This window comes from Leptonotus elevatus, chromosome 12 (assembly GCF_054856555.1).
Source record: "Leptonotus elevatus isolate MCC_2025b chromosome 12, RoL_Lele_1.0, whole genome shotgun sequence".
In the NCBI taxonomy this organism is placed as follows: Eukaryota; Metazoa; Chordata; class Actinopteri; order Syngnathiformes; family Syngnathidae; genus Leptonotus; species Leptonotus elevatus.
Genome location: NC_141250.1, coordinates 20,086,748 through 20,109,336, shown reverse-complemented (window position 1 = coordinate 20,109,336; position 22,589 = coordinate 20,086,748). Strand labels below are relative to the sequence as shown.

Below are 22,589 nucleotides of genomic sequence, written 5' to 3'. Positions count from 1 at the left end.
TTTTTATCATGTCCTTGACATTGATCAATATCAGATTGAAGTGAAGTGAATCGAATTGGAAAAAAAATGAAATTGAATCAATTGAGGAAATTAGAAGCGATACCCATCCCTAATGGAACCTAAAAGTTTCGTTTGGTTTCAATGCTGGTTCATCCAAATATGTCTTCACCAGACTGGCTGAAAGTGGATCAGTGACATCATCGATTCACTGACTTTGACTCACCTTTCATCACGTTATGGTTGACGATACAATAACTTTCGTTGTTCAACATCGAACACACGCACATGCAGAGGAACACACCAAAGGAGCTAACCCTAAATCATCTTCTCCTGCTGTCATTTTGTCTTCCTCTTCCATTTCCTGACTCCGCCCCCTTTTCAGCTCCACCAGCCACTCCCTCACAAAGGCCGCGTTAGCAAAAATCACTGACCCCCGCTGGGCCTGGGGTTCGGGGGTGTCGGCCGCCCTCCGGTGCCCCCATCTCCCCCTTCTGCCCCGGTGTTCCGTCCTTCCACACGGCGGGGGGTGGGGTGGGCGCGGCTGCCCTCTCCGCTCCGCTGTCCGGCCCTTCTTCGGCGCCGGTGCCTGGGTGCGGGTGGTCCCCGGGGGCTGGGGGTCGGGGGTTGGGGGGCTGCCGGTTGGTCGGGGTGGGGTCGGGGGGGGGGCGGCTTTGTTGGGGGGGGGGGCGGTGGTGGGGGTTGCGGGGTGGGGGGGTGCTGGGGGTGGGGGGTGTCTGGGGGATTGGGGGCATGGGGGCGGCTGGGGCTGGGTTGGGGTGGGTGGCGGGGGGTGGATGGGGGGCGGGGGGGTGGTGGGGGGGGCGGGGGTTGGGGGCCGGTGGGGTGCCTGGTGGGCCTGCAGTGCCCCGTCCTGCTGCGTTGGGCCGGGGGCGCGGGCCGTGTTGGGGCGGGGGGCGCTCCTGCTCCTGGGTTTGCTCTCCGGCCGGTGGCCCTGGTGGGGCCCGGGGGTCGTCCTTTGGCGCTGCCGCGGCCTGGGGGGCCCTGAGGTGTTGCGCTTGCTCTGTTCCGGCGGGGGTCGACGGCTCCCCTCTTTGGTGGAGATTTTCATGCATGCCAGATCCACCACACCAGCATCTACCGAAACTCAGACACAATCTGTTTCCTCCTCAGGTTATTGAATCGGTGGAGGCTGGTGTCTCGGATCTCACGCGGCTTCGTCTGTCCTTCCTTCCTTTTCTCGGTCTCTCCGTTGGTCTCTTGAGGCCTCCCTGACTTTATGTTTTTTGGATTTGTTGGGGTCTGGATGTTTCTTGGGCTGGGGAGGAGTTCTGGTGGGGGGTGTCTGGTCGGTGCTGGATTTCACCTTCCTTGGTTTTCTTCGGTCCCCTCGGGTCTCCTGGTGTTCGATTTAGGTGAACGGTATAAGATTTTTTTTTTCTAATAGGTTTTCTGGTGAGCTAACAAACACACGCACGCACGCACGCACACACACATACTCACCCACACACACAAAAAAAAAAAAAAAAAAGGTATGTATGTATGTATGTATATATGTGTATATATATATATATATATATTTTAAAAAAAAAGAAAAAAAAAAAAAAAAAAAAAAAAGAGCAATGATGATGACATTTCCGAATGAACAATACTGAGCTCTAAAAAAAGAAGAAAAAAAGAAAAAAAAAAAAAAAAAAAAAAAAAAAAAATCACTGACGATTGTTCAGTAATGCGTCGTAATTGCAGAAAAGGACAAATACAGGATTTTACTCCTATTGCTTAAAATGACTGCTCCATGCAAACTAACAGACTAAACTAGCTCACATAAAATGTATTTGAACCTCCTTATGTTGTTGCAATACACCAGAGGGATCTGTGAGCTAAATTGCTAGGATGAGGCAGCCATTAGCAAAATAAATGGTGTTTGTAGCGACGGTTGAAATAAAGGGAAGCTTTACATTTTTAATTCCTTTTTTGGGGGGGTGGGGGGGGCTCGAGGTTATTTTTCTATCCGTATCTAAGCTATTAGAAATAAATTTTTCCATAATCTGTTCCCGACACATTCATTGATACACGGGACGTGACTTCATTTGACTTGAACAAAATGTTCCCAGTGAGCCTTTGTGGAGTGGATGAACACTTCACATGATGACACTTGTGCAGACAGCGTCCTGATTTCGTTACCTGTTAAATGTCTGATGAATTTTCCTTTCAACTTCTTGCCAATGGATTATTCCAAATCATGAGAGGTGATTAAAAAATAATAATAATAACATAAATAAAATAGGGCTTAGCTCTCGTGAGATGTGTGTGTCGAGTGTTGGCTGCGTACCTGCTGTGTGATTAATGGATAGATATGCCCAGATAAATAGATAAACCAGTGGCCTGCAAACTGCAAAAAAATAGAAGACATTTATATTTTTTTATATATTTGTTTAGATTTTTTTTGTTGATAAAACACTCTTTAAATGAATTAATTGTTAAATAAAAAAATGAATAATTAAATATTTAGAAAAAAAATGTCAGAGTCAAAATGTTAAAGTTGTCAGAAAAACAGAGAGGAAAGGTGGATGAAGAAGGTTTGTTTTAAATATATAAAAATGTCCAAAAAGGAAGAGGAAAAGTAGAAAACTGCCATAAAATTGAATTTTAAAAAACAGCAGAAAACAAACCATTCAAAAAGTAGCCATAAAATGTCCAAAAGCAAAAGACGAAGTCTCGAAAATTACCCTCAAATGTCCACAAAATTGCCAAAAATGTCAGAAAATTGATAGCAGAAATGCAAAAAAAATGTCAAAACGATGTCCAAAAAAGACTAGAGGCAGAAAATGACCACAAAATGTCCATTAAATTGCCAAAACATGTCAGAAAATTGAATTTAAAAAAAGGCAGAAAAGAAAACATAAAAAAAATATAGCCATAAAATGTCCAAAAGCAAAAGATGAAATCCCGAAAATTACCTTCAAATGTCCACAAAATTGCTAAAAATGTAAGAAAATTGATCGCAGAAAGGCAGAAAAAAACGTTTTAAAAAAAAGTCCCAAAAAAAAAAGGAAGAAGAGGGTGCAGAAAATTACCATATGTCATTAAAATTGCCCCCAAAATTTTGGGGACAGAAAAGTCTAAAAATGTACGAAAAATGAAGAATGAGAAATTTACAACAACAACTAAAAAAAGGTCAAAGAAAATGAATCTCTACGTATTGGATGCTGCTCTCATATTTTCATGTTCTAGTGCAACTCTAATTAGCTCTCGTGCACCCCGGGAAAAAAACACATTGTTTCGTTCATCACAATGTTCAAATGCTTTGCGGCTAAAAAAAACGGATTTTTGTTGATCTATTTGGCCTAAAAAGGCTCTTTTGACAGCAAAAATGGCTGACCCTTGCCCTAAACTAAACTCACATTTTATCTTCTCATTTACATTTGTATTACAATCATAATGCCGCTGCGAGCGCACCATCAAACGGGCGCAATGTGGATGCAATTACGAGAGCGACAGTAGGTCACTCGGACTCTTTCAAGTCAAAGCGGGCTGGAGACTTTTTTTTATGATTACAGACTTTGCCGTGTGTTTAAGTCCAGCGTGTTTGTGATTCTGGGGTTTGAATGTGCCCCTGCAAAACTTCAGCAAATACTGCAATTTGAACCCGCTGCCACTACTGCAAAAGCCATTACACTGGTGTTTACAAAAAAAAGGTTTCCAGACGCGCGTAAGCGCCGATCACAATGTCTTTTCAACACTTCCAGTAAGAGATGTTTATTCAAAAAGGCCGCGGCGGTTGCTCTGTGTTATCTTGACACACATTTATCGGCATTTTCCATTCCGTTTTGTTTATTGGCTAGAATTAAAAGGTTCCTTGCAACGGGTGTTCTCAGACGCCTCCCATTTTGGACCAGTTTGACGAGTGATAGCATCAAAAAATACATCCCGAGGCTTCGCTTACCAAGAGGTTTTTTTCTGCTGTTTTGGAAAAGTTGCGTGCGCATTATGAAATCATTGCCAGCTCCATTTTTACAAAAAAATGCCAGTTTTTTTCAGCTGTTGCCGAGCACACGACAGATATTTTTCAAGACCAACAAAATATTGTTACTTACTCATTGTTACTTTTTTGGGTTGTTTTGCAAAAAAATAAATAATATGTCATTTTGTACAAAACAAGCCAGAAAGTTGTGTCAGATACTCGACTTGGGTCAATTTGACGCAACTTTCTGAGTTGTTTTATACAAAATGTCCCAATATTTTACTCAAAGTTGGGTCAAAAGTAACCCAATTATGGGTTGTTTTTTTTTTTTTTTTTAATGGACCTATCCACTTTATGGGTCAATTGAACCCAACTTTCTGATCCATTTTTGATCCATAATTGGGTTACTTTTTGACCCAACTATTTTTAAAGTGGGGCGGCACGGTGGCTGACGTACGCGAGATCGAGTCTGGGCTTCGGCCTTCCTGGGTGGAGTTTCGGTTTCCTCCCACATTCCAAAGACATGAATGGCAGGTGAATTGAACGCTCCAAATTGTCCATAGGTGTGATTGTGGATGGTTGTCCTTCTCAGTGTGCCCTGCGATTGGCTGGCATCCAGTTGGCATCCAGTTCAGGGTGTACCCCGCCTACTGCCCGAAGCCAGCTGGGATAGGCTCCAGCAACCCCCGCCCCCCTTGTGAGGACAAGTGATAAAGAAAATGGATGGATGGATGTTTTTAGAGTGTGGGACCAAATGAGGAAGTCCTTTTGCATTTCAGTGGTTATGTCGGTGATTAACGCCTCTCTCCTCTTTCCCAGGTGGTTCTGGATCACATGAGGAGGAAATGCAAGTGTCACGGCACGTCAGGAAGCTGCCAGCTGAAAACCTGCTGGCAGGTCACCCCCGAATTCCGGGTGGTCGGCTCCATCCTCAAAGAGCGCTTCCACATCGCCACCCTCATCAAGGCCCACAACCGCAACACCGGCCAGCTGGATCACTCGCACCACAACAACAACAACAACCACAACCATCACAGTAACCACCACCACCACCACCACCACCATCACCACCACCACCAACACCACCACGCGCACCGCCGGAGGCCCGGCGTCAACGACCTGGTCTACTTTGAAAAGTCGCCCGATTTCTGCGAGCGGGACCTGGGCTCGGACTCGGCGGGGACGCAGGGCCGCATCTGCAACAAGACCAGCCCGGGCATGGACAACTGCGAGAGTCTGTGCTGCGGCCGAGGCCACAACATCCTGCAGCAGACGCGCAGCGAGCGCTGCAACTGCAAGTTCCACTGGTGCTGCTACGTGGTGTGCGAAGAGTGCAGGATAACCGAGTGGGTCAGCGTGTGCAAATGAACAACTGCGCCCCCCCCCCCCCCCATCCAGAACAATGACAAACACTTTCAATCAAAGACCCCGATTAGAAACGAGAGCGGGGCCGAGGCCCGTCTTATATGCACCCCACTCCATCTTCACCGCCGGCTTCCGAGGAGCCCGAAGGCGGGAAGTGTGCCAAGAGCTCCAGTCGGCAGACGATCGATTTGCATGTCGGGAGTCGAGCGCGCGCGCGCATGCGCGACATTGCCCAAAAGCTGTCACAAACTGCGCGAGCGTACGCGTTTTTTTGCATTTTGTCCGATACGATCGGGTATCTGAAAGCAAGAAATGCAACGCAACACAAAAAAAAGCACCGCACTCGCGATCAAATAATACGACTGTTATATGAAATGTATGCTTCGCCGGCAGTATTTACAACATACACACGCTACATAATATTTCTGCTATTTCCATACCGCGCACACACAGGGGGAACAAACAGACGGGAATTTGTTGGAGCATGCCCGCAGCGCGAAGAAGCTTCAGGGCACTTCACTCATCAATGTCACGTTTTTGTGCGTTTGTGGGTGAGACTTGGATTTGGTCATTCGAGCAATCGTTGTACATCTCAAAGCAAACCGAAGCTCACTGTCAAGCAATGTCACATGTCAATCAAATATCGCATAATGACATGTTTTAGTCACAAAATGAGAGATGCTTCAAGCCTACAGTGACTAAAAAAGATCCCATGCCACAACAACGAGGCACTCTATTGTAGCCATGCCAGCCCAAAGCCCTGGTCCACATCACATCCTGGCTGCCCGGTCTTACGTTTTCCCTTCCTGATCCACATTTCCCTGTCCAAACTTCCTTCCATCTTTCTCACCATGATGCGCACGCACCTACGGCAGACAACGAGGCGCTCTAAAGCAGCCAGGCCAAGCCAAAGTCAACATCACATCCTGGCTGCCTGATCTAATTTTTTTCCCCCCTTCCTAGTTCACACAATCCCGTCCACAGACCGACTATCAAGTCAGACTGCCCACTCCTGGCACTTCCTTCCATCTTTTTCACCATGATGCGCACGCACCTACGGCAGACAACAAGGCGCTCTAAAGTAGCCACACTAGCCCAAAAACCTTGTCCACGTGCTGGATGTCAAGTTAGGCTTGTATTTGAACTCTTCCGCCTTTGTTTGTGGAATGTGCGTGCACTCACGGGTGACAACGAGGCACTCTAAAGCAGCCAGGCCAGCCCAAAGTCAACACCACATCCTGACAGCCCGTTTTCATTTTTCTCCCTTCCTAGTCCACACATTGGCTGTCAAGTCAGATTTTCTCCTCCTGGCACTTCCTTTCAACTTAAGGCAAACAACGAGGCACTCTAAAGCACCAGTTCGAAACTCTTGTCCACATGCTGAATGTCAAGTCGGACTTACGCTACACACTAGCTGTCAAGTCAGACTCCACCCACACACCCCATCCCTTATTTCCCTTTCTGGCACATCCATCTTTCTCTCCATGTTGTGCATGCACTTGTGGCAGGTAATTAGGCACTCTAAAGCAATCACTCGAACCCGAAACACCTGTCCACATGCTGAATATCAAGTTGGACTTTTTCATTTTGCCTCCTCACTCTTTCATCTTGGTTTGCGTGACATGCGTGCACTCATGGCCAATAATGAGGCGTTCAAAATCAGCCACGCCAGTGTTTTATCAAAACGGAAGAGGTATTTTCTGGGTGTAGGCGTAGCTAGCTTGTTAACTGCATGTGAAAGTTGTGTCGGATAACTGCATATGTGAACGAAGGCGCTCGTGTGCTTATAGAGTGGGGGAGGCGTAAATTGATGATGTTGGAATCCAAAGTGCGCGTTCAAAAAAAAAAAAAAAAAGGAAAACTGAACAAGAGAAACATTTGAAAACTATTTTTCAGCAACTCTCTTCAAACATGTTTACCATATTTAGCCACAAATCTCTGAATTCACTTTAAGACAGTCGAGCGCCAGATCTGATAATCTGATTGCTGCTGCTGCTTCCTGGGTTTGCTCCTATCGGACCAAAGCAACTGGAACCATTTCCTCCTCTTTTTACTCGAGGACGCCGTCATCAAAGTCGGACTAATCGGCTGCGGATAGAACCCGTTTATACCAGTCACGCTTTGCCACGCGATCCGTAAAGGTCGGCTGTCATTTCCAGCATTGTACATAAAGTGGAGTCACGCTGTGTCCGTATCGTCACCACACGAACACGATTCAGTATCACGTGCTAAAAATAGCCAAGGCGACAAGAGTGTTTCCTGTTTTGTGTGTAGCGCTGCGGCCTTTGACACGCACACCTTGTAAGCGTAGCCACTGTGCACCCGCGGATATTCCGAGGTCAGGTTCCATGCCACTATGTCGACGAGAACTGAAAAATGAGCACGTGTTGACGTGTTGGCTCCTGATCGGAAAATGTCGTCTGTTTCCAAGTTATGCTTCGTGCCTGTGTTGAAAGCCGAGAAAAGAAAAGAGAAAAAAAAATCTGGAATCTTTCTTGTGTTCCATTGATTTTAAGTCAGTTTGCACAAGCACAACTGTAACTCTGGGAGATATTATAGTAAGATGTATTTTTTTTGTGTTAAATGTACAGTATGTGTGTAACCTAAGTTATTTTATTTTTGTGGATAAGTTAATATTTTTTTGTAAAACAATAAAGATTGTCCTCGGTAAAATTCGTATTTGAATGACATGAAATAATAAAAGAGATGCAACGAGTTTCTTTTGTCACAAGTCAGCTGCTGCCTGTAAACAGAGTGCAAATCCTCCGAAAAATTAAGCTACGTGCGTTGTGGGATTGCGTTCACGTCAAGATGGAGCCATGTGGATTTTACAGAAATGTGTGGTTCACGTCACAAAAAAGTGTGCACATTTCACTTGTGTTGAGCGTCTTTCACTTTACACACACACACATTCAAATTGGATCCAGCCCATTACCCATTTTTTACGTACGCCACTATTGTTTTCCTACTGTGACAAAAGTGCAAATGGTTGAAATGAAAAATGTCCGCAAGCTTCCTTTCTGTGTATGCTATGTAAAGTTTTGTCCATGAAGTATTTAAGATATTTTTATTTTCCTACTCTTTGATTTCAGTGTGTACATAGAAATATGAAAATGGTGAAACCAAATGTGTGTATTTGACACAACTCTATCGTTGCTTGTGACCCTCCCGATATGGGAACATACTGTATGTATTGATGTATATATATAGTGCCTCTCTGAAAGCTGAGTTAATAAATGTCAAATCTGCTGTTGAAAAAAACGCTGCAGAGGATTTATTTTTGCGCGCGTGTTGCCGTACTTGTTTGCCATAATGACTTCAATCTGCCCAAAGTGAAAGCGCTCGCCAATCGTGGCGCGCAAGGAAGCCCAATCGAGAAAGTTAGAAGCTCGATGGCAAAAAAAAAACGGTCAAATCGACTGCAGTTTTCAAAACCATTCTTATGATTTTAGTCTTAAGTTGACGGTCTTAAAACCACATGAAAACGCTTCGTCGAACATGATCAGCGGTGCTCGCCCCTCCCCTTTCTCACGCAATGGAATCTTCAGCATAGGGATTCGAGCAAGGTGGTTATGAGGAAGAGGAAGCAGAATTATATGGAGAAGAGAAGACAGCCATTATTCTATACAATTCGATATCGACAAAAGATCCACGCATAATCGACAACCACTGAAGAAAAAAAAAATTTTTTTTTTTAGACCTAAAATATTCTTTAAAAACTGCGATTGGCTGGCAACCAGTTCAGGGTGTGCCTGAAGCCAGCTGAGATAGGCTCCAGCAACCCTCGCGACCCTTGTGAGGACAAGCGGTTAAGAAAATGGATGGATGGATATTATTTAAAAACACTAATAAATATTTACTATACGTTTTTTACAGAAAAACTGGAGGGGAATGCAAAAAAACCCATAAAAAAAAAACGTATAATTCTAATAATAAAGTCAGTTTTTGAGAAAATTAAAGGCTTTTAGGTGCGGAAAATATGATACTTAACTGAACCAGACCGTGACTTCTAGTTTTCATTACCCAACATTATCTGCAGCACAAAACTTCACCTCAACCGCCGCCTACCTGCGGTAGGTCATGTGAGGCCAGCAACAATTTTAGGGAACGTCTTGGCGGTTCTTCTTCTTCTACTTTCTTTTGGTGGTTGATTCTCAGTTTAGCATTTTTATTAGGCTAGAAATGCAAATGTTTCCTCATAAAACTGCGATGCAAAAGTCTCGCAAGTGATCGACAACCATAAAGAGACAAAAATCTATAACTTCAACATTAGCATTAGCATTAGCATCACCACGTTTCACATTGCCTGACTTTTTTGCTGTTGTTGTTGGGGCCCCAGATAGCACGTCTATGTGGTCAAGTATCAACTTTCTTGTACTAGTTGCTGCTTGCGTGCAGAGAGGAATCCTGTTGAGCGTCCCTGACTCATTTATATCTCTTGCGCCTCGAGGGAAGCGATGAAGTCACTGAATCAAGTGTACCAATTCTCCAGATACACTTTCAAAGCAAACAGATAAAAAAAAAAAAGGAAAAACGAAAAGAACTTTTTCCCAGTCAGGCGATTCTATTCTTATCCAAACATACTGTTGAGAGTTAGGGAAAAGGAAAAAGCTTCCCTTCTTCCGCACCTCTCGCTCCCGGCTCCTTCTCTGCTGCAGCACCATCTGTACATCGAGTGTAGCATGCGTCGTGCATCTTTCAGTGTAATGAAAGTTTGATAGAAGTGAACACGGTCCTCATCTCATCTTGCTGAATAGTTTATGTGAGGATGAAGGTGTGGTGACAACCCTGTGCGTGATTGTTTGTACAAGAATTCGTGTTTCCTTTGTGGGCATGTGATTTTAAACGAATTACTGAGCGTACGCATTATACGTCGCAAACTAAAGTGAGGTGCACACACACACATACCGATAATTGTGTCAAATGTGAGCGTTTTTTCCCTTTTTTCGCTATCCAAGTCAGCAAGGACCAGATTCTCGGATGTTTCTGAAATTTTATCATGTAGTGTGGGATGTGTTAATGATTTTTTTTCCATCTCTAATATGCTAACTATCTTAGCTAATGCTTAGCCTAACCGTTTGTATGTTTACAGGTAAGCTACGAGTTAGCCTAACTGTTAGCTATATTATGTTAACAGATCAGCTAAGAGTTATCCTAACTTTTGGGAATAAATGTTGGGAACAGTTAGCCTAACTGTTAGCTTATCTGTTAACTACATTGATGTTGTAAACGCGGGGTGTGTTAATGATTTTTTTCCATCTTTAATACGCTAACTATCTTAGCTAATGCTTAGCCTAACCGTTTGTATGTTTACAGGTAAGCTACGAGTTAGCCTAACTGTTAGCTATATTATGTTAACAGATCAGCTAAGAGTTATCCTAACTTTTGGGAACAAATGTTGGGAACAGTTAGGCTAACTGTTAGCTTATCTGTTAACTACATTGATGTTGTAAACGCTTCTAGTCTTATTCGCTGTGCTAAATGCAAGGTTATTTAATAGTTACCAAAAATAAATAAATTAAAGAAAAATGTGTTAAGAACTAAAATAAAAAAAAGAAAATGCTTTCAAAACACAAAAATTACATTTAGAAACTTAGCTAAAACTATAATTCTGGTGAAAATTTCCTTTGTCAATCAATGTCATACATGAGCTTTTGTAGTTCATTAAACAAAAAAAATATATATATATATATTTATTTTAATTTTATTTTTTTGTATTGCTGTAAGGCAATAACAGCCACAAACCAAGTCAATATAAACAAACAACTAAACTAAAAAACTAACTATAATAAAACAATTCCAATTTTTTTTTATTCAAACACTTGCTAATCCCCGAACTGTGAAATGAGTCACAACTGTAGAATTGTAAATCTAGTATCACTTCTCTGTTTCCCAGTCTGAGTCTGTCTAATAGTCACATTTCCATCCTGAATGGATTAGGACAAATACTTTTGAGAAAGTAATTGTTCATCCTCACGAGAATAGCTCCTGCACCCGTGACTGCTGGAGCACCAGGCCCGGGCTTGCGTGTTTCGTTTATTTGAGCAGCGGCTCCCGAAGGGACTACTGACTTGAGCTGTAACAACATTATGGCAGTGAATGAGATTTATATATATATATATTTTTCGTTTTATAATCCCATGGCATGAATTTGCAAATCTGCATCATCTTGAAAACTGTCTGAAATCTTCTTGCTCCTCACTGACTTCTACTCTACATTAAAAATAAAAAATAAAAACTTTGCATGCCATCAAAGGGGTTTGTTTGTACCTATCATACCAAACTGTCAGTCATTAATTGCAACCTGTGCCTGAGTATTGCACCCACAGTGTATTTAATAAAGACATAAAATCTAACGATGCCTTCAAGCGGCATGACCACAGTCTATTCAGTACATTTGTAGTAATGTAAGGCAGACAGACATTTGACAGCGATGGCAAGACGAATGGCATACTTGTATTCAACTCAAATGTCAAGCTGTCAACACGTTGGCTACCTACAATTGTTCACATGCAAGCCCAACCAGGAGCAATCAGGAAAGCATGCGGAAAGGTGACAATTTCAATTTCATTAAATGTCGTGAAAGAATTCAACCATTTGTGCATCGCAACTAATATATTTAAAGAGATACTTGACTCATTGAGCCATTTCCAGCGGTAAAAAGTTAGTATTTTGTTCAGAATGAATTTGATAACTACATTATTTTTTTTGTATACAATTAATACCATTAAAAAAGAATTTTTCCATTTGCTGTCGACTGAAGATGACATCACCTGTGCTAAGGAAGTAGGCAACGACCAATCATGGCTGAGTTTGCTGACCAAAACCAGAAAACAGGTAAGCCATGATTGGTGATATCATCGTCAACTACATTATTTTTTTGTATACAATTAATACCATTGAAAAAATAATTTTTCCATTTGCTGTCGACTGAAGATGACATCACCTGTGCTAAGGAAGTAGGTAACGATCAATCATGGCTGAGTTTGCTGACCAAAACCAGAAAACAGGTGAGCCATGATTGGTGATATCATCGTCAACTACATTATTTTTTTGTATACAATTAATACCATTAAAAAAAAAAAATCCATTTGCTGTCGACTGAAGATGACATCACCTGTGCTAAGGAAGTAGGTAACGACCAATCATGGCTGAGTTTGCTGACCAAAACCAGAAAACAGGTGAGCCATGATTGGTGGTATCATCGTCAGTCGACAGCAAGTGGAAAATTTGGTTTTTAAAGGTATTAATTGTATACAAAAAAATAATATAGTTTTCAAATTCATTCTGGACAAAATACAAACTTTTTAATGCTGAAAATGGCTCCAGGAATCAAGTATCCCCTTAAGCTTCCTCTCATGTGTACAACTTGACCATCAGGGGGCAGTACACATAAATACAGACACCAACAAAGAAGAGTTTCACAACTACTGTAAGTGACTCAGGAAGTAGTTTTTCGCAGAGGATAAGGAATATATATATACCCGTGTTGATGCCACAATGCTACTCATTAGCTCGTTTATGGCATTTTGCATTGTCTGTTAGCATTCAGCGAAGCAAACTTTTCTGAGGCACAGCTTTGTGGTTGTTCCAACATACAGCAGTCATGTCAAAAATGTTACGAGCAAAAAAATGATCCCAACGACGGCTTGTATCTCGGGAAAACTTGCACGTCGGGTCACTCTTATCTCAAAGCACCGCTACGAGCTAATTTAACAATATTGCACTGCCGACTATTTGTTTACAAGCAATTAAAAAAAAAAAAAAAATAATAATAATAATAATAATTTTCCAGCGTATCCTCTTCAATGCCACGCAATCTGGTCAGCGCCTCAACAGCCTCACAACTATATCATCCGTTTCACTTTCTTGGCGACAAGTCCCGCATCCGGGTCGGAACATTGTCGCGGCTTGTAGAAACTTGCCGCTAAGACTTCTCGTCTAAAGATAGGCAGCGTGCGTCGATGACTAATTCATCGCTGTTATACCTTGTCGAGAGTTGCTTCATTCCCCGCATTAAAATTCAATGCGGGGCAGGCAGCGGGAAAACATGCAAAGCAGGTCGGCATTATCTCATAGGGCCTCTCGTGTAGCGCAGCGAGTGCTTTCAGCTTCTTTACAAATACTTGATCTGCGCTAACGCTACAGTTTGATCCGTGTTATTAATTCATGGCCTCTCCCACCAGGGAGGGATCGAAGAGGAAACGGGGATCATTTTTTTTTTGGCGCCAGTTCTCTTATTAATTATTGACGAGAGGCCAACAAGTACATGCTTTTAACACCATTTGCAACATGTTCTGCTTGACCTAAGACGACATTTGCTCCACTAGATCCGAGTTCTACTTTTTTTTTTTGAAGCCTGGCGGGGAATGTGGCGGTGGAGAGGAAATGCTTTTTCTGAAATATTGATCGACGTAGGTCAAAGCTATAAATGGAAAAGGGCCGGCGGGCCTCGGTCCAAGAAGCAGTGCTGATCCACAGCATGTAAAGGACTTGAAATGTTTCCTGTCTGATTAATTTTGCCAATGAAAACTTTAACTTTGATACTTTGAACTTGACGGCAACAGTTGGCCAACGTAGCAGATTCGTTCCTGTTGGACAACTTTCATGATGTACAGTTTTTACGATGGGGAAAAAAAAAAAGGTTGACTCGGGTTGACATGACCTGGTTAATATCTTGGGAAAATACATTACGAAATACAATAATCCGATTTTCTGATAACTGATTTTTGAGAACAGTACAATTCCATTAGTTTCCAATCTGACCCGGGCCTTTTTCAGATGTGAATGTAAATCCGATATGTATTTGATGCGGCTGCAGTCTGGATGCTCCATTAAATGTCAACAAAAGGCGACAAATGTTACAATCGTTCGATGAAACAAACGGTGCCGAAAACAGTCCATGGCCAAAAGAAGGAAAAACGTGATCACGTTTTAGGGGAACTGCTCAGTTCAAGCACAAAATTCTTGAAATTGCCACAAATACGCAGGGATGTTCAAAGTCACGTTTGTTATTTGTAATGTAATCAAATAGCAACACATTTTTGCACAAGCCTTCGAAAGCAATGATGATGATGGCGCACACACATTTCTGTCAGCAGAATCATTCCGCCGTAAAAAACAATATTTGTCAGATGATACTTGACAGTTCATTAATTTTCCATCACACGATGATAAAGTCGATTGGGCGGTCGTGATTTGTACTGTTATCTTTCTTTCAGCAACTCTTCAAACTTTCTGCAAAAATGTCCGCCTCCGGAGGAGCGCAGTCTGGATCACCGATCGCAACACCCACACCGACACCCTCAATTGCTGTCATTATTGTAATAATTATAATTATCGGCATTATTGTTTTATAGTATGACAATTTTCTCCTTTTGTCAGTCTGGACGGGTGGAGGCAAATGGCCGCCCACTTTGCGGTACAGCTAATGTTTTCACACTTATAAAAATGAGTTGCTCTTGGGGTAATTGTTACATGAGGGTAGGGCATGGACTTGCTGTATATGCTGCGTGCCTTAAATTTTTTTTTTTTTTTATGATTTGGGACACTTCATTGACTTGACTTGATTTAACTTGACTTGACTATAGAGCAGGAATCGTTCCAAATAACTGCAAATTAAAGGATTATGAGTACTGTTCCAACACAAGACATCCATCCGACCAAGTTTCAGACCGGAGAGATACATTTATTCCTCTGTCTGAGATGACTCGCGCAGCTCCGATTACTAATTTTGCCAGTCGCGCGCAGCTCCGATTACTAATTTTGCCAGTCGCGCGCAGCTCCGATTACTAATTTTGCCAAGTCATGAAGCACGACATTATCATATATTACCCCATTGGGAAATTACGGAATTTCATTTTCAGCATACATTTTCTTAAGTGTCGCAAATGAGCTATTGCAAACTTTCTAAGAAGATTTTTGCTGACGGGAGCAAATGTGCGACGAAGCGTCTTTGGGTGTGTGAGTTGAGGCGATTAGCTTGAATTTAATCAGTAGCAAGTTCTTTGCGCCGAGGCAGAGACATACAGTAGATGTGTCCGCAGGCCATTTCTGCTCCCTCACCTCGAGTTCATTGCTTAGGCCGTCTCTGCACAGACCTGCCGTCCTGAGCTTACTCTTCATTCCTTACATACTTCCCTCCTTTCCTTTCCTCCTCTCCCGCTTCCCACCAACCCGCAGGGCCACGCCGGCTACGGCGGGGCTGGGTAGATACCTTTTCCCAAAAAGGGCCATGTGAGAACGTGGAACGGTCACCGAAAGGCCACGCCGACATGCTAACTTGGTTTCCCTGTTTAAATAAATGTATTTATTGAGAGTATTCAATTGTATTGTTTGTAAAAGATGCTATTGCGTACGTATGGTATATGTTGTCATTATGTAAGGTGAACAAAACTATAGGTGTCGCTTTGCCAAATTACAGTTGAGTTTTCACAACCTCACCTTGTCATGGATCTTTAAATTTTTCTAATTTTACATCACAGATTTCTAGCATTTGTTCACTGAAATGACACACAAAGTGGGAGTAATTCGCACTCTCCTTTATCTCAAGAAGAGAAACCACAACACAAACTTCAGGAGCGGAAAACCTCATTGGCCCATGACTTGCTTCTCGTGTCTAAATGGAAATTCCACGCTGCGAATTTTATGCAAAGGTGGGCAAAGTCACTACACATCAACATCTTGACAGTATTCCTTGTACAGATGGCAAGCAAGTCTCACTTTAATGTGGCTTGAATGCATCCGAGAGCGACTGATGTAAGAGGGCTTCACTTCCCTAAACCGCACTGTGATTTTTCTGAATAAATAAATAGTACAAGTACAGCTTTTCCCCAGTGGAAGGAACGACTAAGAATAAAATGACACTGAGTGTAGTAGATTTTATTTTTTTCCCTCGTTGTTATTTCATCTTTTTCAATAGTGCGGATGTATATAATTCTGTTGCGGCTGAGTTTACAAATAAATGGGATCAGAATTTCAATTCTGTTTTACAAGATGTTGGACTCTGCACGGAGCTCAGCACCGTTTGTGAGCATTTGAACAAATGCCAAAAACTGTAATTGCCCAATGAGGATCATTTCCAAGTCTGACTTTCACAGTTTTAGTGATGGACTGTAATTACAGTTTGTGTGCTTGAGTGGAAAAGTGAACCGTAATCATGCCTTGTCACTACAGCTGAAAAGTGCCTTTAAATAAAAACAACATACATTAATGGCTCAAAAAATGACTGTTGTGCTCTGCTGTGCATTGACGGCAATGAGATCGCATCGTAGCCATCATTCCGATACACCACGGCTTCCAAGAAAAAAAAAAATGTCTGGCCTGGGGGTCCGGCCTTCATCGAAGGGGCCCAACATGCGACATGGGGCCGTCTTTTGGTGGAACCAAATCCCACAGGAGGAACCAGCCGAGGGACCGAGCTCTGGTTCCTCAGACATACAACGCTAAATATAGTCACGCTTACTTACATCCATTGAGAGGGGCTGGACTGTGTCATACAGTAGAGTTGCTACTGGGAAAAGCCGGGGAGTATGTGTGGGCTTATTAGTCATCCTTGGTGAACGGGAGGATAATTTCCCTGCAATTTTGGGTTAAGGGAACTTGTTCCGACCATATTTTACGCTTATGCCCCAAAAAGCAGTTGTGGATACTTCTGTCATTTTTGGTAGGAACACTGCCACACAAAAAACTACAAATGTGCTGAATGCTTTATGACATACGTTAAAAGCTATCCCGAATTAAAGGACAGTCAAGGATCAATATTGGCCTGGATTACACTTCTTTTTTTTTTTTTTTAAACGATGCAATGCGCTTGTCCTCATAGGAAATGTGGTCTTCCTTCAGACATAACAATACCACTTTTGACCATATGGCGTCGCCATAATCAACATAAACTGAAAGTTCTTTAGTGTTGCTTTAAAAAGGAACCCCGACTGTCATGACAGCTTTGCTCTATATTATTTATTTGGTTACTAACATAACTAAGAAATTCATAAAAATAAAAAAAATCATTTTGTAGAAACTTTATTTGGACGTACGCCGCTTGTTATTTACGTCACAACACATTCAGTGTGCAGTGACGTAGAATGGCGGCTATAAAGAAAGCAAGGTAAGCCCCCGTAGCGTTCCTAAAGGGACGATCAAAACTCTGGTGATGGTGAATGACGAGAGCACAGTGTAGGGGAGGGTGACTCTTCCGATCGCATGTTGTTTCTTTAGGAACGCTACGAGGCTTAACTTGCTTTCTTTATAGGCGTTTCACATTGCGGGGCAGAAAGTCGCCGCAATTCTACGTCACTACGCACGGAATGCGTTGCGACGTAAATAACAATGGCGGCGTACGGTCCAAATAAAGTTTCTACAAAATGTATTAAACTGGAAATGATTTTTGAAAAATGAATCTCACAGTAAAATAATACTAATACTATAAGCAAACTTGTCATGACAGTCAGGGATCCTTTTAAAGGGGGCACAGTATGAACCTGGAAAATGATGGATGAAAATCTGACGCCTTCTTAAAATAATCGCCTATGTAATTTTTTTCAGATTGTTCAGGAAACAGAAAAAACATTTGCATCATGAGGAGATGATTTAAGCCAAAAATCATTCGTGCAAAAAATGACTTAGGAAATGACTTTTAAGAGGGTGACAATATGCAGATGTGAGTGTCAATGTGAGTTAGACGTCACAAAATACACCGATAGGTGTCCAACGGCTCTTTTCCCTTTTATTGTGGCGCAATGAAAATCTCGCATGGACACGAAAAGGACGCAGGGGATCCGCGTGTGTGATTGGTGGCCGGTGTGGTCAAACGTATCAGAAACAAAACATTTGGATCATCAGATCTGCGGTGTCAATCCAATCTTTTGACACCTGAGGTGAACACCTGAACACCATCTGCTTCGATCTATCGGATCATCAACTCTTGCCATTGGAAGAACGCCCGAGGAAAGTAGCCTGATCATTTGTGATCTACGGACGGATGGATGATTGCGAGTCAAGCATTTGTTTGAATGGCACGAGCTCAAACTTTCAGTTTGACTGCAACGCTCGGCAGGTGTATTAAAACGTTTGAGACCAAGGGCCCAGTGAGCCGCCACTTTTCAAGCCCCCTCCCCACCCCAATCGCCCATCTCCGTCCATCTGTTGATTCCTCCATCCACCTCACCGCTCAGTTAGGACATCCAGTGCAGCACAAGCCTCTAATCTGCACGCCTGTGCAGCTGCTGCTTTGTGGCTTACAGGCAGCAGGGCACTTATTATTGTACACACCAGCACACACACACACACACACACACACACAAGTGAACACACATTGGGGGAAAAAAGTCCTCTAATGTGGTAGGCCAGCTGCCAGTAGCGTGCCTTCCCCTCACCAGTGTGACCCAAACACTGTTGAGGCTCCCGGTGCTGCTCCTTCACTTTGGGGACTTTCCAGGGGAGGCGTGAGAAAGTGACACAAGGTAGCGATAGCGGCAGGACACTGAAGGACATCTCGAGCTAGAGAAATAAAGTCCGAATGAAGGTGAGGTAAAAAGGAACAAATTGAGACAAAGATGTGGACCAATAGTCCAAATATTACGATGACCGCCGTATATTAACCATGTTACGCTGAGTTTTCATAAACAGCTATCGACCCATTGTGAGTTTAATCATCCAAAAGTGTCAGAAATGAGGGAGAAAAAATATATAAAATTGTATTTGTTGATTACGCTCAAACGAAGGAGAAGAAGCTCCATGCATGCCAAAAAAAAAATACCCATACTTATTGACCCACAGATTTACTACAAGAGGTGAAACCGTACTCTACCTTTATTTTCATGCCCAGCGCAAGTCTAGTGCAAAAAGCAGTCAAAAGTTGTCTTCCTTTCGATAGACTTTGCACAGGCAGAATTTGGGCGTAAAGGGGGCGTTTACACCGTTGTGGGGGTGGAATGCAGCCAACTCCTGGCCAAGCGAAGCGGCTCCCCCTTGTTACCATTAAAATCAGAGCGGCGCAAGCGCTGGCATGCTTGACATTGCGGAAGAAAATCGACTCGCTGGGGTCTTAGAGATGAGACGGAGCACCAAATCGATCTGCCTGCCGCCTCACTTAAGTCAACCAAAATTACGTTACACAATCTGCGCCACCATTTTCAGGTCTTTTTGTCACCAAAATGTGAGATGCCACGGCAGCCGGAATACACAGAGGTGGAGCACATCTACAAAATTCACGAACATGCTAAAATAGACTTGCCCCGACACGAAAATTTAATTGCGCCCGTTTCTATGCTTTCTGTTCCCAAATCGTCATCTGTGTTGCAGGTCTCGGCATCGCCGTCCACCAGAACGCCTACAGAGGCGCAATGTGGCCCTCAAACACAGCAGACTCGACTTCCTCCAGCAGGAAAATGAAGATGTGCCCGTTTTTTACACCAAGCACGCGAGTGGCCTTTTTCCGAAAATACGGCCCTAAGAGTTCAATTTACGTGAAACACGGCAGGAAACAAAGGGAGGAAACATTTGCGGTCACGAAAAGGCAAATTATTTGTGAGCCTCACATTTAATCAATGTTTATCTAAAAGACTGAACAGATGTGATGCCCGTCTGCCTAAAAATGTCCACATTTTAGCCTCCAAGAACTCCACTTTGACCGTGAGAAAACTTGTTGCGATTGACTACTTTTTACGTTTACTTTATTTATACCACTCTAAAAAAAAAAAAAACAGTACTATTAACTGCGCACAATTTTTTGTCAACTTGACATCTATGCTAGGAATGGCAGACGGATGAACGGACGGACGGACGGATGGAACGAAAACGTGAATTCCGGATTGCAAATGTGTGGCGCCACCAGGCCAGCGAGCACATCTGCCGGTGAGGTCAGAAATCTCTTCCCATCGCAGTAACGTGAGGATGATGGATGCGGCACCCACAGAGGTTTTCGCTGTGGTTTTCGGCCTCCAGAACTAAAATCCAGACTAAGTCCATCTCTCTCTCTGATGTCTCCTTTGCTCTCTTTGGCAGGACCAGGTCAGGAGCAGAGCAACATTTGCGATTGCCGGGAATTGGTAGTGGCACGCGGTCCAAAAATTGGAGCAAAGTCACTCATTTGTAGTCCAAACTCAAATTCAATCATCATCATCATCACCAACTACAATTTTCATATTCATTAAAATCCTGTGCCAAAAAAACAAAATTGACTTTATATCAGCAAGTACTCAATATATAAGTACTTATAATTGGTCTTTAAAAAAAAATAAAAAAAAATAAAAATGATATTGTGGATTCAGTCACAATTCCAAATATTTGTGTTGGACCACAAGAACTACGAAAACCTACTCAATTGAGCAGGCTTGACTTGATGTTTTGTCAGTTTTTTGGGGAAAATTAACTGCCTTCAAAGTGCGCGTGCGGGCGGGCACGATACCGTATATATTTTCAGGCTGTTCAAGATGGCCATAATGTGCTCTACGCATCAGCTTTGATCGAGGGGGAGATTAAGTAACCTGTGATGAGGGCTGACGCTAAATGATAGGGTGAGAAGGCCTACTCCCATCAAATGAATGGATAGTTGTCGCCTTTGAGGACTCGCATGGGATTATTAGTTCATTGGCCAAGCCTATCGACTCAGATACGAAGATCTTCGTTACGTAACCGACTCCCGAGACTTTCCTGTCTCCATTGCCTCGGGTAAGAGCGGCGTAATATATCCGGTACTGAAAGTTATTCTTCGTATTTGTTTTGAAGTCACCAAAAGTTGTTAAATGTCTGCGTTGTTTATTTTTTTATTTATTTTTTCTCTTTTGGTCCAATCTTATATCCATCTACATTGCTGCTAGCCTCATCCTAGCTAGCATTTAGCTAGTTTGTCTCTCAGGTCCGGCGTCCAAGTCCCTTTCGGTTGTTGCTAGCATGGCATTGTTCCTGTTGCTAGCACAATGTTAGCCAGCCAAATATCCCCGTAGCTACTTCCGGATATCTGCTCGAATGAAGCGCACGCTTTCACGTAGACGCGTCGCACGCCCGCCGAGACGTAAGCGCCACCCTGACCACAATATGCTATGGCACACGTTAACCCGAATGGGAGAATTCTGATTCGCCATTTGTTTTCCACCACCAAGTTTGAGTCCTCGCCCTAACGTGTGAGATCTGTCACAGATCATCTTTTCAAGATTGAAATCCTTTTGTTTGTACCAAAAAAAATCTGAAGTTGTTTTTGTTCTGGATGACATTTAGAGATTTGTAAGAACGGGAACTTTGCTGATTTAAAAAAATCATGTCGGATTATCGGCTCGCTCGCTTTCCTAATTTTGATTGGCTTTTTCTAGATTATCAATCAATTTTACTGGACTAATACAACATTTTTTGTAAACTAAAAGACTAACAGACAGATTCATATGATGCATTCAAAATATTTGGTATCAAGATGTGTTATCATAAAGAGTTATTTATAATCCATCCCAGGTTGTTTTGTTTGAGGCCAAATCTTTTTTTTTTTTTTTTTTTTGTCTTTCTTGCAAAACTCCCTGCAGTTGTTGACGTTCACAAACCCTTTCACTTGATATCAAATGTTACTGGAACCAGAGCCTCGACTTACGGTAAGGGTCTGCGGGGTGTTTGTGTTGAGTCACCGTTGTTGGGCTATGGTCGTCGCAAAGTGAGGTCGAAGGTCAAATGAGGTCCCACTTGCCTGGACGGGAGTGACCTTACTTCCTGTAGTTGTAAACGTCATGTGCGGTGGTGCAATGGGAAGACGGCGATTGCAGCTTCTAGAGATGGAGAAAATATAAGTTCATTTGGACTATTTAACAAGCGGGAACGTGGACATAATGACACAATTGTATCCAGATGATGCAGATGGAAGGGGGGGCCGGGGGTGGATGGGGGGGGGGGGGGGGGTATCATTTCTCACTGGAAAGTTTACACACTCAGTCGCAAGACCTGACAAATTGGCCTAAAGATGTTGTTTGAGATCTTGACTCAATATTGCCCTTTTGTTAACGTAACAAATCTCTGCAACTTTATCTGGGTGTCCAACAGGTTCTCAGCACAATGACTAATACGACCTCTGTTTCCAAAGGGATTTGGAACTATTGCCAACTGTAAGGCGTAGCGCAGAGTGCAGGTTGTATTTTGACCTTTCTACAAAATCATTTGAAGAAATTGGAGCTGGGAAATGTTAAGAGTAGAAATAAAAGTATACATAAGACTGTGTAAAACTGTTCAATTGAATTTTTGTGTTAAAAATTCTGCCTTTATTGTTGGGATGTTAATTCGTTTTATTTTGTAATCGTTGAATTTCTTTTGTTTTTGGTCGTGT

At 42.7% G+C, this 22,589-nt stretch overlaps 1 protein-coding gene and 1 long non-coding RNA gene across 2 annotated transcripts in view; one reads left to right on the top strand and one right to left on the bottom strand.

Annotated features, from left to right (window-relative positions):
- wnt10a (wingless-type MMTV integration site family, member 10a) overlaps positions 1-8,509 on the top strand; it is a 29,980-nt gene extending 21,471 nt beyond the window's left edge. The window contains exon 4 of the mRNA XM_086090982.1: positions 4,742-8,509. Within this exon, the coding sequence (XP_085947108.1) occupies positions 4,742-5,290 (549 nt within the window). The 3' untranslated portion in view covers positions 5,291-8,509. The remainder of the gene's footprint in view (positions 1-4,741) is intronic.
- Positions 1-22,589, bottom strand: part of LOC147164968 (uncharacterized) — a 55,507-nt gene that overhangs the window by 5,261 nt on the left and 27,657 nt on the right. The window contains exon 3 of the long non-coding RNA XR_015096671.1: positions 21,867-22,038. This is a non-coding gene — a long non-coding RNA (uncharacterized LOC147164968). The remainder of the gene's footprint in view (positions 1-21,866; positions 22,039-22,589) is intronic.